A 15,380-nucleotide genomic window follows, 5' to 3' on the forward strand; every position below is an offset into this window, starting at 1 on the left:
ATTGTGCTGGATAGCTGGCTAAGGAGCGTCTGTATACCATATGTTACGGAGCATGTGAAGGGGGGGGAGCAGGAGCACTTAGCTTGGCCCCTTCTAGTCCCTCTAGGGCACATGTGTCAAACACTAGGCCTGTGGGCTGAATCCAGCCTGCCTGGCCATTTTATGCGGCCTGCAGTGACTGTTCGCCTTACACCAGTGTTTCTCAACATGGGGTATGTAGCCTGGCCAGCTGTCGAAGCTGTCACCACCGCCCTCCCTCCCTGCCCGCCTGTCTGTCGAATCTTCCAGGGATCCCTCCTTGCTGGCCGCTCCACCTGTTGCCGGGGTTTCCTGCTCCTCTCTTCCTCCCGAAGCTGATCCATGGGACTTCCCTCCAATGTCAGAGCTGACATCAGAGGAAAAGCCTTCTGGGTTAGTGGGGGGGGGGGGTTTCCCAGTTGCCCCATCTGCCTTCAACAGCTTGTTGGGGGAATGCACAGTAGAGAGCTGCATGGGAATGGGGACGATGGGGATCCCGCGGGTTCCCCCTTCAGGTCACGGGGATCCCATGGGGACGCCCCCTAGGGTCGCGGGGATCCCATGGGGACGCCTCCGAGGATCGCGGGGTTCCTGCAGGGTTGGATGCGAAGCTCGTCTTCTCCCTACCTGCCTTCCGCAGCACACAGCCGATCGGACCGGAAATCTTCCACGATGTCAGCACTGACGTCGGAGGGAGGGCTTAAGCAAAGCCCTCCCTCCCTCCCTCCGACGTCAGCGCTGACATCGGGAAGACTTCCGTTCCGATCGGCTGTGTGCTGCGATTGGCAGTGGTGTACCAAGGGGGGGCGGGGAGGGCGGTCCACCCCGGGTGCAGCCATAGGAGGGTGCACAGCTGGCCAGGTCCCCTTACCTTTGTGGCACTTCCTCCGACTGACCGACAACAGGCCCGGTCCGACAAACCTCCCTGCCCTGTAGCCGCGAATCTAAATTACTTTCTTACAGCAGCTTCAATACTCCAGCTGCTGTAAGAAGGTGATTTAGTTTCACGGCTACAGGGCAGGGAGGTTTGTCGGACCGGGCCTGTTCTGTTGTCAGTCGGGTGTGGAAGCGCCACAAAGGTAAGGGGCAGGGAGAGAGAAAGGGAGGAAAGGTGGAGTGGAGTGGAGAGGAAAAGACGCTTAAGGTAAAACTGAGGGGGGAGAAGGACGCTGAAAGGACATGGGGAAGACAGGGGGAGAAGGACGCTGAAAGGACATGGGGAAGACAGAGGGGGGAGAAGGATACTGAAAGCACATGGGGAAGACAGGGGGGAGAAGGACGCAGACAGGACATGGAGAAGATGGGGGGAGAAGGACGCCTCCTTTTTATTATTTTGTATGTAGAGGGGTCGAATGGAAGATAATTGGAGAAGGTAATTGAGGAGGAGAAGCTATGGCGTGAAACTGTCAGCCACCTCCTTTATTTAATCTTGCAGGACAGCCTCAGTGGTTTGGTGGGTTTTGTAAAGTTCTCTAGAGTTGAATCTGCTGATCCATGTAAGTTATCCTCTCACTGTGCAGATAACCTCTTTTCCCCCACCTCATGAGCTCCTCTTTTTTTTGGCATGTATGTGTGTGTGGGGGGGGAGTTATGTTTTGCTTTGATTGGAAGTATACTATACTTTATTCTTTTCCCAAAAGGGAGATGCTGTGTGTATACCACATGTCTTTTTGAATTGCATAAAAACAAAAGAATAGCCTGTTTGGGATATGTGCAGTGTATAAATAAACAATTTGTATTTGGCAACCCTGCCTCAAATCGAAAAGAAGTTGGACACTACAGCGCAGGAGTTAAGAGCTCAGAGGAGCATCTATTGCTCAGTGTAGGATGATTTTGTGGTACAATTGGTTGTTTCTGCACTCGGGGAGTTTCAGAAAGAAAATTGTGAGCGAGTTTGGAGGGGGGGGTTATGGTTGATATTACAGGGGAAAGGGCGTATGAATTTGTCGGTAACTTTTAAAAATCTTTTCAGAGACGCTGGATCTGGACATTGGGGGGGGGGAGGAGGAGGAGGAGACAGAGAGATAGAAAAGCACCTTGAGGAGGGGTGGGAAAGTAGACTTAAACCAAAAGGGAGGGGGAAGACAGGGCAGATGCTGGACTAGAGGGGTATAGAGGGAGAGAAAGAGACTGCAGAGAGGGGGAAACACCCTGAACTGAGGAGAGAGATATGCATATACCAGGTCCTGGGGAGGTGGAAGACAGTGAGAGTGAGAAATACAGAAAGACCTGAAACAAAAGTGGGAGGACTTGAAAAGTTAGCAGAAGGAAGATAGAGGGAGAAACCTGAAACAAAGGGGAGGCAGAAGAGAGGGGGCAGATGTTGAATTTGGGAGTGTATAGAGGGAAGAGAGAAAGAGATTGCAGAGAGGTGGAAAGATTCTGGACCAAGGAGGGAGGGAGGAAGGAAGGAAGGAAGGAGAGAGAAATAGAGTCAGAGAAAGACCTGGAAGAAAGGAGAACAAATGCTGGGGATGGGGGGTATTTGTAAGCAACAGAGAGACAGAGGCCTGGATCAAAGGGGCAGACTGGATGGGCCATTTGATGTTTATCTGCCATCATCTTTTTATGACATGAGGCAGATACTGGACTATGGGAGGTGCGGACAGAGAAAGATGGGGGGGGGGGGGGAGAGAGACCCTGAGGAAGAACAGAGAGATGCATCCAAAATAGAGAATCATCCAAAATACCACCATCCGTCTCATTTATGGTCTCAAAAAGGCAGACCATATTAGGTCATTCTACAGAAAATTTCACTGGTTGCCAATGGAGGCAAGGGTCATCTTCAAGTTCGCCTGCCTCTGCTTCAAAACCATAACTGGTTCATCCCCAATTTACCTATCGCATCACTTTGTACTTCCTGGCATCACTCACACACGTAATACCCATCTATTTGCCTTCCCCTCCTTGAAGGGCTGTGTATACAAGAGATTTCTTGATAGAACACTGTCATTCCAAGCTGGCAAATGGAATAATTGTCTGTCTACCCTCATTTCAAGTGCACCCTCCTACCAATCCTTCAGGAAATCAGTCAAAACCTATCTCTTTGATAAATTTCTCTGACTCCTTCCTACCCTGCTATATCTTTGCATTACCTGCTGTATCTCCGACATATTTCCGGTTATACCCAGAGACTCATGAAATCACCAGACAACAAAAGTACAAAATGTGTCAGTTTTGAGAATTTATAATCTGCTATCTATATTTTGCACTATAGTTGTTACTGAGGTGACATTGCATATTTTAGTCATCTGCCTTGACCGCTTTGACAAATAAAACAAATATAAATGATAATTATCATTTTCTCTGCATACAGTGTGCTTTGTGTTTTTAAAAAAAAAAAATTGTGGTTACCATTGTGAATTAATAAGATTATATTGTGTATGAATGGAAGAAATTGCATTACAATTAGTACTATTATAAATGGGGGTGGGGTAAGGGGCAGAGCTTGGGCTGGGGTATTTAGTTGGTATTTGTTAGACTTAGGGAGTACTTGACTTGAAAAAGTTGAGAAACACTGGTCTAGGTGACTATGGAGTTCACGCAGTAAGGGCCCCATTTACAAGGCCACAGTAGAAATTCTCCCATGGCAAATTCACCAAAGTCCATTCAATTCCTATGGGCTTCAGTGCATTTGCTGTGGCAGAATTGCTATCGCAGCTTTGTATAAGGAGCCCTAAGGCAGGAACTACTGTCTCTGTGCTATGTCTTAAACAAAAACCATATTGCCGAGGATGCAAAGCATTAACTGATTCAACATGGGTTTGAAGTTGGTTGAATATCACTCTCTCAAGTACGGTAGCTTTGAAAGAAATGGAAGGTTCGATACTGGCCAGTAGTTATTCGGAATAAAAGGATCTGCATTACTTTTTTACAAGGTTTGCTTAAATGCTACTGGAACACTGCCTAAGTGTCAACTCTTAAAAAAGGGAGTCATATTGAGCATTGGAAAATAATAATAGTAATTAATAAAAATAATGCACATTTAATTTTCCCCACCACCAAATTTCCCCATTCCGCCCCACCTGACTGGAAAAAATTTCTGGGGAGAACACTGCAAACCTATCAAGTAAGTTTTCAGAATGAGCTATCAGAAACATGGGCTAACCCATGTGAAGTTCCCCAGGATTCCCCTATCTCCCTGTCGCTATTTAACATCTACTTGGCATCGTTGGGGAAAAAAAATTATGTAATTGCAGAATAAAATTGTACAGCTACACTGATGACATGACTATCATACTTCTGTTACAATCTCATATCGCGAACATTTTACAAACATTATCAGCAATAATAGTGATGGTAGAGGAGTGGATGAAGGATTATAAACTCAAACTCTTCCTAGCTTCTCCATTTGCAATGAGGAAAACTTCCTATGGGAGGGGCCTTAGACAACTTGGGCCAATCAGAGCCTCAGGCCCCTCCCTGGTGCATCCCAGGATGCACCGGGGAGGGGAAGACCCATTTTGAAGAGATGGGCCAACTGGCTGCAGGGAGTAGGCATTCCTCCTGTCGGCCAACTAATTCAAGCTAAGGGGGCCAGAGGCAGGAGAGGGTGTTGTGTGGCAGCGGGGGTGGGGTGGGGTCGCTTGGCGGCAGGAGAAAATGGGCATCTCTCCCACTGCTGGGGAGGGAGTCATCGCCAGTACAGGGAGTGAATGGGTATCTCTCTCGCTACTGGGGGGTGGGGGTCGCCGATGCAGGGGTGAGTTGTTTGTGGCTGGAGAGAATCGATATCTCTCCCACTGCTTGGGGGGGAGTTCAGTTGACTTTCTAGCAGTCTCCAACATTGCCATGCCAGGGTTTTAAACAGTACTGGCATCCCTGGACCAGTCACTGATTTTTGTTACCAAAAGCCGACGCCACTCTTAGAAAATGGTTCAGCAATTGTTAAGAATCCACTGGAGTGTTTATTTCAATGTTGAAGAGCCCATTTGCATGTCAGTGTCGGAGACTACTAGAGACCTCACTAAAGACAGAGATAAGCCATTTTGATAATCCACCGTTAAAATGCATGCAGGCTAAACCGTCGGAAAACAGTTTAACAGCGGCTTTAAAGTTTTGAGAATCTTCGAGATAAGGTGTGTATACTGAAGTTTTATTATAGGACTATATACACAATTTTTACATGGGAAAACACAAGTGTTTATTGAACTCTCTGTGTGGGCTCAGATAAGGAGGTGGAAATTTATGGAGATGAAATAAGCTACAGTTTCTCTAGCAACCTTTCAACTCAGATTTCCATATAAATGCAGGAGAGAAGGGAAGCAGGAGCAGAAGGCAAGAGAGAGCAAGGGCAGCGGCGAGAGTTAGATCCGCCCACCCAGACATCATCTACCGGAGCTCCCCCTTAAAAGGGGAGGGGCCAGCGGCGCTGAGCTAGAGGTTCTGTAAAGGTGCTAGGAGTCAGGAAAGGATCAGAGTAGAAAAGCAGGAGAGAAGGGAAGTAGGAGCAGAAGGCAGGAGAGAGCAAGGGCAGTGGCGAGAGTTAGCTCCGCCCACCCCTGACGTCAACTACTGGAGCTCCCCCTTAAAAGGGGAGGGGCCAATGGTGCTCAGCCGTTTGGCGCACGTTGAAGGCGTTCAATATTCTTTGGTATGTTCTGGTATATCTTGTTATGAAGAGTGGGGTGTAGGGAAGTGGAGTGGTGGGAGGGGGTGGGGCTGGGATATTAGGATTGGGGGATACATGCTATATAATTCCTAAATGACTTATTTTCTGGACCATGTTCATTATCTGTTTTTCTGGTTTGTTCAATAAAAATTGTCTTAAAGTAAATACCTATGTAATATAAATGTGCATGAGTCGAATCTCTTTCATTTGAAAGGAAACTCTGCAATGAGAGGGCATAGGATGAAGTTAAGAGGTGATAGGCTCCGGAGTAATCTGAGGAAATACTTTTTTACGGAAAGGGTGTTAGATGCGTGGAACAGTCTCCCGGAAGAGGTGGTGAAAACAGAGATTGTGTCTGAATTCAAGAGGGCATAGGATAGGCATGTGGGATCTCTCAGAGAGACAAAGAGATAATGGTTACTATGGATGAGCAGACTAGATAGGCCATTTGGCCTTTATCTGCCATCATGTTTCTATGGTTCTGTTCCATTAATTTGTAATAAGCGGTCAGAAATTTTAAAAGTGAGTCTTCCTTTAGTTATTGACGTAGTGTATCTTTCTATTTAATGATACATTGAAATGCTACAATACATGTACTGTGAAGCACAATAAATCAGATCTTATTCTTAGGCTTTCCTTAATCAAATATATTGAAAATATCAGGAGAATGCTTGCATATCTAGAAAATGATAATGAGCTTCATTCTTAATGTAATGAACTAATGACATATTAAGTGAATTGGAACTTAGGGCCAGCTTGAAAACTCAAATGTGGTTGGTGATTTGTTTTTTTTCTAGGATATCATGGTTTCTAGGCAATGATTTTCTTTTTTTTATGGAGCTAATGAATAACTTTTTAGTGGCATATTTTTTCTGTGTCCCTAATTTGGGCAATGTAGTCCTTTATCTGAATCTGTATTCCCTGTTTTTCTTTTCCAGGTACGAAAGATGAAAAGAAGAAAAGTCATTACAGACAAAAAATATCTGACTATATGGATAGAGCTGAGCAAATTAAAAGGCATCTTGAACAAGAGAAAGAAGGTATGAAGTTATATTATATGGTTCTTTTGTCCTATATATAAGCAATTGGGAGATTCCAAAGTTTGATCAAAGTTCTGAACTTTATGCTAACACAAAATGTAACGCCAATTTAAAAAAAAAAAAATGCTTGAGTGATCTACAGACCTGTAAGTCTAACATTCATGCTGGGCAAAATGGTAGAAACTATGGTTCCAGGATTTCCTAACAAACAGAAGATACAGAGTATCAAAGGATGGAACTTACTTTGAATACTGGATCCCACCTTGTGGAGTACCTGAATGATCTCCCATCTCACTACTACTATACTACATTTTCATGACCACCCTAAATTCAATAGTCCTGAATCCAGGCAAATGGCTGTTCTCATATGCTGATGACATCCTTTTGTTAATACCCTCAAACTTGAAACTAACAGATCTATCATCTAAACTGTTCGAAACCCTAACATGAATGGTCTACAAATCACCTCCTGAAATGAAACACAGAGAAAAACAAATTACTATGGTTTGGGTGAAACACATAGAAATACATCAAATATAAAATTACCAAACAGAACCAGCTTCAACACTGAACAATCTTCCAAGGTACTGGGAGTCTTCTTAGACAGTACACTAAGTTTTGATAAGTACATCAATGACCTAATCAAGAAATCTTTCTATACACGAAGTTTCAAATTCAAGTTTATTCAAGTTTTTGATGAAACGCTTATCCAAAGGTACAAAGCGTTGTACAAAAATTTTTTTAAAAATAACAAGGAGACAAACTTTTAGACCACACAGGTTTAGATGAATAAGATCCTATTTCTTCCAGAAACACTATAGAACACTAGTCCAGTCTACTATTTTAGCATCATTAAACTACTTTAATGCTGTGTTTTCAAGAATCTCAACAAAACTCATGAAAAAAACTCATGATACAAAACACTGCAGCGCGACTCGTATTCTAGAAATTGTGATTTGATCATTTCACTCCATTACTCATGGAACTACACTGACTCCCTGTAGAAACCACATGGAATTCAAGCTTTGCTGCATTGCATTCAAATCATTTTATAGGGACACACCAAACAGCTTTCCCAGATTCACTGAACTACTAGGTAGACCCACCAATCATCGCAACACCGACTGCTTGATTCTATCCTTCCCATCTATGAAAGGAATAAAATACAAGTCAATCCACTGCAAAATACTCAACTACCAAATAGCAAAAATCTGGAACTCACTACCCATGGAGATCAGGGCTACCCAGATACACACTCTCGCAAAAATTTGAAAACGTGTCTATTCAGAAACAACTACCTCAAGACAAACTAGACACAGAACCTTCCAACACAATGACAATACTATATAACATAACATTGTACTTATAAACCGCATAACTGTAAGTTCAATGTGGTGAACAAAAGATTAAAAATAACAACCTAAGGATGATTTAAATTAGTTCGCTAAATATTTTGAAAAAAGATGAGTTTTCAGTTGAGTTCTAAAGTGCTTGTAAGAGCAAGCACTATGCAACAGTGGCCTAAATTCCCTGTCATAGAAAGTAGCCTGAAATGCTAGTGTATGTTCCAAAGATTTCTTGCTCTTACAACCTTGAGCAGACGGAAAATTAAACAATGCATATGATTCTCTCCTATGTTTACGGAATGCTATGAGAAATCTATCGGTCATACGCAACTTTGTAACAAAGACAACCCAGCTTAAACAAAACACACGCCTCCACCGGAAGCCAATGCAACTCACGGTTGAAAGGAGTCACATGATCATATTTCTTTAAACCATAAATTAATTTGACCCCCGTATTTTGAATCAGTCTAAGCCTAGCCATCTCTTTCTTGGTACATGTCAAATAGACACTGTTACAATAGTCGAGAAAACTTAGAAGTAATGACTGAACTAAAAATTTAAAGGCTGGAAACTCAAAATATGATTTTATGGTACACAGCTTTCACTATTTGTAATAACCCTTTTGCACCACAGCATCTACTTGTTTTTTCATGGTCAAATGTTGATCTATAACAACTCCCAATATTTTAATCATTGGAATGATCTTATAAAGTGTTGAGTCTATAGTAATTGATGGTTCATGTAAAATTCAAGGTGGAAACGCAACAAAGAATTTGGTCTTATCATGATTTAATTTGAATTTAAATTCTTGTGTCCATGATTCCATCAGTGTCAGTATAGACTCAATTATTTGGGTAATATGAGATATAGTTGTATTACAAGGAATGATGATCGTAATGTCATCGGCATAACTAAACAGTCTAGAGCTCAGTTTGTTCAAATGAAACCCCAGAGAAGATAGATACACATTAAATAATGTGGGGAAGAGTGGGGAACCCTGAGGGACCCCGCAAGGGTTTTTCCAAGCTACGGAAAGCTGATTGTTAGACTTAACCTGATAGAGTCTCGATCCAAGGAACCCTTTGAACCATGAGAGAAATTTCCTTGCAACCCTAGGGCATATAGGCAGGCCAGTAACTTGGTGTGATCCACCAAGTCAAAAGCGCTACTTATATCAAACTGAAGAATCAATGCACTACTACCCTTGCTCAACAGACCATTTAGATCAGGGGTGCCCATACTTTTTGGGCTTGCGAGCTACTTTTAAAATGACCAAGTCAAAATGATCTACCAACAATACAATTTTTAAAAAACACAACGCACACTGTACGCATAGAAAATGTTAATTATCATTCCTATTCCAGGGTTTTTCAAAGAGGTCAAAGCAGATGACTCTATGCACTATCACCTCAGTAACAACCATACAAAAGTAGACAAATATACCCCCCTCCCTTTTTACTAAACCACGATAGCAGTTTTTAGAGCACAGGGAACTGCGCTGAATGCCCAGCGCTGCTCTCGACGCTCATAGGCTCCCTGTGCTAAAAAACTCTATTGCGGTTTAGTAAAAGGGGACCTTAGTGTAAAATATAGACAGCAGATATAAATTCAGACACATTTTGATCACTAAATTTAAAATAAAATCATTTTTCCTACCTTGTCTGGTGATTTCATGAGTCTCTGGTTGCACTTTCTTCTTCTGACTGTGCATCCAATCTTTCTTCCCTTCTTTTAGCCTGTATGCTTCCTCTCCTCCAGACCTCGTTCCCTCCCCCAACTTTTCCTTCCTCTCTCCCTGCCCTTTCTTTCTCTCTGCCTCCCTTTCTTTTTTTTCTGTTTCTCTTCTTTCCTTCTGTCTCCCTGCATGCCCTTTTTCTTTCTTTCTCCCTGCCCTCCCCCAAGCCACTGCTATCGGGGACCAGGACCCAAACCGCCACCAATAACAGGCCCGAAAGCCGACGACGCCCCAAGCTCTCCCTGCTTCGGCCGACCAGCATTCCTCTCCCCGACGTCAATTCTGCTGTCGGGGAGAGGAAGGCTGATTGGCCCAAGATCGCGATCGACCTATTGGGGGAAATGCTGCCGGGTCCTGCCTTCGCGGAAACAGAAAGTAGGCAGGACCCGGCAGCAAGAAGAGCAAATGCTTCACTAACCTGTCTCCCGCCTTAGCCCATAGCGAACGCTTGCTTCAGGGCTCTCAATATGTGCGTGCTGGCTTCCCTTCAAACCCCCCCCCCCCCCGGACATAACTTCCGGTTTCGGAGGGAAGAGAAGGGAAGCCGGCACGCACACGTTAGAGCCACGGAGCCTAAATTCGCTACGGGCTGAAATCTCCAAGCAGGTTTTTGTTTTTTGGTTTTTTTTTTATGTTCAGCAGCGGTGGCAGCATCAGATGATAGCTGGGCGGACCGCCCAGCTAAAAGGCCCTAGAGAGAACACTGGAGAGGAAGGCTGATCGGCCCGGTAGATCAGGACGGCAACAAGAGTCTATCATGGAGCCCGGGATGGGCTCCGCGATCGACTCGCGTTGCCTTCCTGAGCTACTGGTCGATCGCGATCGACGTGTTGGGCACCCCTGATTTAGATGATCTAGCATTGTAGCTATCAGAACTCTTTGCTAAGATCACTAACTTGTTTTCCAGTGCAATAGGTGTATCATTCTGGACAAGCAGGTTATCTCCCCATAGCCACAAGCCATATGCAAAAGGAATTCACTCCAGATTTTTTCTGTGACCCTCCTACATCACTGGGAGCTGTACTACCACCATCAGTTTTTCCCTTATGCACGTGAGCTGGAAGGAGTGTTTCTATTCTGCTCTCCCTTTTTCTTGTTTTATTTGGTGTTTTCTATTTTTAGTCAGTGTTTTCAGTGCTTGAAGATTTCACCTTGGTTTCAGCTCTGCCTGCATAGAGAAGAAGCAGACTGAGGTCTGTAGCTGACAGGCCGATCACTGGTGATACCTGTTAACCAGCCTCCACAAGTAATTTTGAAGCTCGTGGCCATCCCTGCTTCTAATCCCTCACTTGTTGCTTAGCAGGGGTTCGAGCACAGGCTGTCAGGCATCCATTGGAGGCTTAGCAGAGTCATACAGGGTGCCGGCTGCATTTTTTTCCCCAACCCCCTTCTGATAGCATATCCGGCGATCTACTGGGGTGGGTGGGAATTCAGTCAGACTGGCAGCCCGAAGATCAGCATGAGGCAATGATTCTACTTTCCATCTACTGTAAAGAGCTGAGGCAGGCACTGTGCCAGCACAGGTCACAGTGAGTAAGGCTGTTACAGCCTATGAGGTGAATTGAGGAGGGGGGAGGTGTCTGAAAAACAGGTTGTTGAAGGCTTCTGCATGTTTCCCTGTGTTCCCCTATCTGAGAAAAACTAAATTTTTTAACTTTAATAAGTTTGATTTTTTTAGTTTTTTTGTGCCATCTTGAATTTTGAGCGATTTTTTTTTTTTTTATTTCTCCCAAAAGTTCCCTGCACTTCCAAAACTTCATTTTTTGCCTCAAAACTGGTAGGGATGGAGTCCTTGGGCTGTACTACCCCAAATTCATGCCAGGATTGCGGCATGGACTAGAGAGGTAGGAATGACCATCTTAATCTCTCCTCTGCATACTCACGTGACAAAAATGGTGGCTAGCTCATTGGGGCACCCTTTTCTGTTTTCAGGGCCTGGAAATAGTGATGTTCCATGCATAAGGATGCGGACACCCCACAGCCCAAGAAACGCAAAGTAGAGTCATCACAGAGTATTCAATGCTTCCTGGTATAAATGCCTTTACATTACATTACATTACATTAGTGATTTCTATTCCGCCATTACCTTGCGGTTCAAGGCGGATTACATCCAAACTAAAACAAAAATTACATTCAAAATTTGAAGGAATAGAATAAGCGATGACATAGAATTTTTAAGGTAATATATATTGGGTAAAGAGTTACCAAAGGGAAGTGGAGGTCTTTAGGAGATAAGAATAGGGTGAAATTATGGGTTTTTGATAACGTTTGGTAGATAAAAGAGTATTAGAGCTGTCGGAAGGGGGTTGGGAATCACCAGTGATCGACCTGTCAGCTGCAGACCTCAGTCTGCTTCTTCTCAATGCCTCAGCAGTATCCTTTGTCACACATGCTTGTCTGTCCAGACTGTGTACTTTTGGAGAATAAGGGATATGATCCTCCTCAACTTCTTTTATCTGGTGTGGATTATATAGCTGATGCCCTGTATGACATTATATGTGTCCTGGGTAAAGCATCAGCTTATTCAATTTCTGCTTATAGAATGCTCCGGATCAGATAATGGGCCAGTAATTCCACGTCTAAAGCTACTGTTGCCAGACTCCCTTTTAAGGAGCAACTATTATTTGGTGGCTTCAGGTGGTCTTGACTGTATTCCAGTTCCATGTCGCAGAGATTCTTCCAGGGCTACAGGCAGAGGTTGTCTTGATCCAGATATAACTAGGCCTCTGCTTCCCATGCTGCTCCATTTACCAAAAATCACAATTATGCCAGGCAGAGGGAAGCCCCTCTTCATATAGGGGACATACTCCCAGTGTTTCTACAGATCTGGGTTCAGATTTCATCTGACCATTGGGTGCTGGACATCATTCAGTCTGGTTATAAGCTGGGATTTGCCGGGCCTCTACCGGATTATTTTGCGGACTCTCCCGCTGGGTGTCCGGAAAAGGCGATCATTGCAGGCTACTGTGATAAGATTACTTGATATTCAGGCCATAGAGCCTGTGCCGCCCAAAGGCTCAGGCTCAGGGAGATTCTCCATATACTTTATAGTGCCAAAGAGAGGCTCTGATAATTGGAGACCTATTCTAGATCTTACTCACGTGAATATGATTCACTCTGTCAAAGTGGTGGTAATACTGGGAGAGTTCCTAATCTTTCTAGATCTTACAGAGAGGCCTACTTTCATATCCCTATTTTCCCAGACCACAGAAAGTTTCGCAGATTTCATGTTCTGGAAAATCATTAACAATTTTCAGCTTCACCCTTTGGCCTGGCGACAGCTCCTCGCACCTTCACCAAAGTTTGGCCTGGCCACAGCTCCTCGCACCTTCACCAAAGTTTGGCCTGGCCACAGCTCCTCGCACCTTCACCAAAGTGATGGTTGTGATAGCAGCTTACCTGCGCAAGATGGGACTGGCTGACCAGAGCCCCCTCATTCTCCTAGGGTGAATCAGGTAATCTGAGTACTGGAGGACTTGGGTTGGATTCTAAATTACTGAAAGAGTAATTTGACGGCGACTCAATACTTGGAAAATCTGGGGATTTTGTTTGACATGGCTGCCATCTGAGTCTATCTACCAGAGGCACGCAGACAGTGTCTCTCGGACAAGTCAGTCCCACGCTGATGAAGCTATCTTCAAGTCCATGGTGGCCATGATAGATGTGGTGTCTTGGGCGAGAACTCACATGTGACCTTTCCAGAACATGTTACTTTCCCACTGGTCTCCTCAGGCGGATGCCTTAGAGAAGTCTCTGCCCTGGGCGTTAGAAGCTCGAGCCATCTTGGATTAGTGACTCTGTCCTCAGTCCCTCTTCAAGGGCATTCCTCTGCAGATTGCTTCCTGGGTAGTTGTAACGACATATGCCAGTCTCAGGCTGGGGAGCACATTTTCAGAAAAAGTGCTAGAATCTAAATCACAATTTTGCATGAGGTAAAACTCTTTATAGTTTATAAATCTTTCCTTAATTGCTTCTGATAATTTCAGCTATATACAGCTGAAAGGAGTGCAACATGCAGAAAGTGAAAAACTATAACGAGTTTTACCTCGTGTAAAGTTGTAATTTCTTTAATAAGACATTAACTATTTTTTCTGTGGCCCTCCAAGTACCTACAAAATGTGGCCCTGCAAAGGGTTTGAGTTTGAGACCACTGGTCTACATGCATCTTTACTGATGTTGCCTACTAATGGCTGCACAGCTTTAAGTGGAAAAATGGTTTGGTTGATATTGCTGTTATGTGCTCAGTCTTTAATACAATAGGTAATATGTTCCATATGTACAAGGATGATTGGGGTCAATAGTGGGTTTGGATGGGGAAATATACATGACATAGACCCCTCCAAATATATACTATTACTGCTACTACTATTACTATTAATTATTTCTAGAGCACTACCAGATGTACGCAGCGGTATACAGAGTCACAAAGGAGACAGTCCCTGCTCGAGTGAGCTTACAATCTAAACAATCAAGACAGACAAACAGAATATATAACCACTTTTTAAGTTCCTGCATATAAAAAAGCTGCTGTCCTGTATGGAAATGTTATGAAATGTTGACTTCCTTGTGTGCGTCTCTGCTTTAATTAAAAAGATGGAAGAAAAATGGTGATGAATAGGGTTGACTTGTTCTTAAAGCCATGGGATCAAAAGAAACTAGATGGCCAAAAAAGCATGTAATAACATGTCTTGCTGTACTGTAATAAAATACAGTATTTTTAAATATCTTTCAGAGGGGAAATACCACAACCAAATTAAAATAGCAGAAAATGGAACTGGTTTTAGCTATGAGAACCTTTTTAAACCGTACCTCAATGAGATGTTAACAGAAGTATGGGTAGAGGACCCCTACATAAGACAAGTACACCAGGCAAGTGATAGTTTATAAGTGATATCTAAGTTTTTAAAACTAAATAAATTGCTTTTAAAGTTTTCAGTGGATTTTTTTTCAATTTGTGAATAATGTCTGATGAATGATGACATTATAATTTTTATTTTACAGTTATATAATTTTCTGCGTTTCTGTGAAATGCTTCTTAAGGGGCCTTGTAAAGTGAAGACAATCCACCTATTAACCACAAAGGATGAGGTTAAGTATTTTAATTTGTTACAAAAGCTGATATCGTCTCTGTATATTCTACTCTAAGAGATAGATTGAAGAAAGAGTGCCAAAATATACCGTATTTTCGCGGATATAACGCGCGCGTTATACGTGATTTTACGTACCGCGCATACCCCTCGCGCGTTATATGCCTGAGCGCGGTATAGAAAAGTTTTTAAACATAGTTCCCACCCCGCCCGACGGCCGATTCACCCCCCCAGCAGGACCGCTCGCACCCCCACCCCGAACGACCGCTCGCACGCGCTCCCACCCGCACCCGCATCCACGATCGGAGCAAGAGGGAGCCCAAGCCCTCTTGCCCGGCCGACTCCCCGACGTCCGATTCATCCCCCCCCCGGCAGGACCACTCGCACCCCCACCCCGAAGGACCGCCGACTTCCCGACAATATCGGGCCAGGAGGGAGCCCAAACCCTCCTGGCCACGGCGACCCCCTACCCCCACCCCGCACTACATTACGGGCAGGAGGGATCCCAGGCCCTCCTGCCCTCGACGCAACCCCCCCTCCCTC

General features: G+C 44.1%; 1 protein-coding gene across 3 annotated transcripts in view; it reads left to right on the forward strand.

The window, feature by feature from the left end:
• Positions 1-15,380, forward strand: part of MITD1 (microtubule interacting and trafficking domain containing 1) — a 33,123-nt gene that overhangs the window by 2,538 nt on the left and 15,205 nt on the right. For all 3 annotated transcript variants that reach the window (XM_033949702.1, XM_033949700.1, XM_033949701.1), the window contains exons 2-4: positions 6,568-6,669; positions 14,483-14,619; positions 14,752-14,838. In XM_033949702.1, the coding sequence (XP_033805593.1) occupies positions 6,621-6,669; positions 14,483-14,619; positions 14,752-14,838 (273 nt within the window). In that variant the 5' untranslated portion in view covers positions 6,568-6,620. The remainder of the gene's footprint in view (positions 1-6,567; positions 6,670-14,482; positions 14,620-14,751; positions 14,839-15,380) is intronic.

Source organism: Geotrypetes seraphini, chromosome 6 (assembly GCF_902459505.1).
Source record: "Geotrypetes seraphini chromosome 6, aGeoSer1.1, whole genome shotgun sequence".
Classification (NCBI taxonomy): domain Eukaryota; kingdom Metazoa; phylum Chordata; class Amphibia; order Gymnophiona; family Dermophiidae; genus Geotrypetes; species Geotrypetes seraphini.